Consider the following 1,656-nt stretch of genomic DNA (forward strand, 5'->3'; position numbering starts at 1 on the left):
CGCTCGCCGCCACCAAGGCCAAGGCGGCCGCACTCAAGACTGCCACCGAGGCGGCGGGCCGGCGCGGCGCCGCCATCGCCCGCTCCGCAATCCTCGCACGCGCCGCTAAGGCCAAGGCGACGAACGCGCTAGTGGACCGGGCCGCCATCCGACGGGGCGCCTCCCGCGCGGCTAAGAGCACGCGCCTCGGCCGCAAGGCGCTCTGCGCGCAGGCCGCTTCGGGCCGCCGGGCCGCGGGCCTCGTCGCGAGGGCGGCCAAGGCAGGCACGAAGGAGCGCGCCGCCGCGTTCAAGGCTAAGCGCGAGGCCATGGACGCCGCCCGCGCGGAACGCGGCCACGCCCTGCACCGCCGCACCCTCGCTGCACATGCGGCTGCCGCAACGCTCCTCGCGCGGAAGGCGTCCGCCCCCACGACTCGCCGCAAGAACCTGCCCTCGTACGAGCGGCGGGCGGCCAAGGCCGAGTCCGCCGCCAAGCCGTCGTGCTCGGTGGCCTAGCCCCGACGGTCGATCACGCGCGCGTCGACTCTCAGCGCCTCGCGCGTAACGGCACAGCTGCGGCAAAAGATTGCTGTGGTCAGCCGGGGCGTGAAATCCGTGAGAATATAACGTGGCACTGTGACCACACAGAGTTCAGAGAGAGAGTGGGGAGAGTGCCACTTGATGACGAGTCGTGAGCGACGCGGCAGTTTTCTCTCTTCGTTGAGGCTAGTCTCTCTCGTGTCTCGAGCGGTCGAGGGGGACTGGGAAGTGGATGGGACTCGACACGCGTCTGTACTTGCTGCTTGCTCTTGGCACTCCGCTTGGCTTCGAGTCTGCGCGTTGAGAGCGTTCCCTGGGCGTTCGGCTCCAGCTGTGAGGCTTGTTGTGCGAGTATATGGGACAAAAGCGTCGAAAATGTCCCAAAAAAGCGTGGCTCGAGTTTGTTGCAGCCCCACAGCTGGCGCGCGCTGCCAGGAAGCACCGCTCGCGTGTCGGCCGCACTCCCTGGCACCCAGGGAGTGCGGCCGACCGACCAGACCGATTAGGCTCGACGCCGCGCTCGCTGTGGGGCTGCAACAAACTCGCCGCCGAGCGTGCCACCGAAGGCGTCCCGTCGGAGGTGATGGAGTGTGAGACCTGAGGCTGCGGAGGTGACGCCTGAGGTACCGGCCCGTGCACAGCGACTCAGCCGGCGACCGCCACGGGCTCAGACGAGACTTGTCGACTCGTTCCGGCTCAGCTTCACCGTGGTCATCGGGCGTCTGTTGACGTCAGGACCACCCATACAGCTCGCGGGTTTGAGGTCGCAAGAGCCAAGATGGTGGCGTTTGGACATCCCAACCATCACACAAGACAGCCTGTAGGTGATGGCGGGACGGCGCAGTGTTTGTGGCACTCGGCAGTAGGCACCCGCGGCACGGCCCCGCTGTCGGCTCTCGCGGGCTGCAGAACCGGCCCGAGAAGGGGACGTTCCGGGCGAGTGTGGCAGCTCCTTCGCTAGTATGGGCACCCTCTATCATAGCACTACTGATCCTGGTCATTAGAGCTGCCAGGGATAGCGTCAGGAGCCGGTAGGAGTCAAAACCCCTCATATTTGAGACATCGTGTCCCATATATACTCGCACAACATGCCGTGACAATAAATAAATAAAAAAACGGACACCTCTCTACTGTG

General features: G+C 65.6%; 1 protein-coding gene across 1 annotated transcript; it reads left to right on the forward strand.

The window, feature by feature from the left end:
- EMIHUDRAFT_373998 (hypothetical protein) lies at positions 1-488 on the forward strand (the record flags this gene model as incomplete). Its single annotated transcript, XM_005773672.2, has 1 exon — positions 1-488. A coding segment is annotated over one exon (488 nt), but the record flags the coding sequence as incomplete, so codon positions are not given.
- Between the last annotated feature and the right edge of the window lie 1,168 nt (positions 489-1,656).

The sequence above is a fragment of the Emiliania huxleyi genome (assembly GCF_000372725.1).
Source record: "Emiliania huxleyi CCMP1516 unplaced genomic scaffold EMIHUscaffold_3302, whole genome shotgun sequence".
NCBI classification, from domain to species: domain Eukaryota; phylum Haptophyta; order Isochrysidales; family Noelaerhabdaceae; genus Emiliania; species Emiliania huxleyi.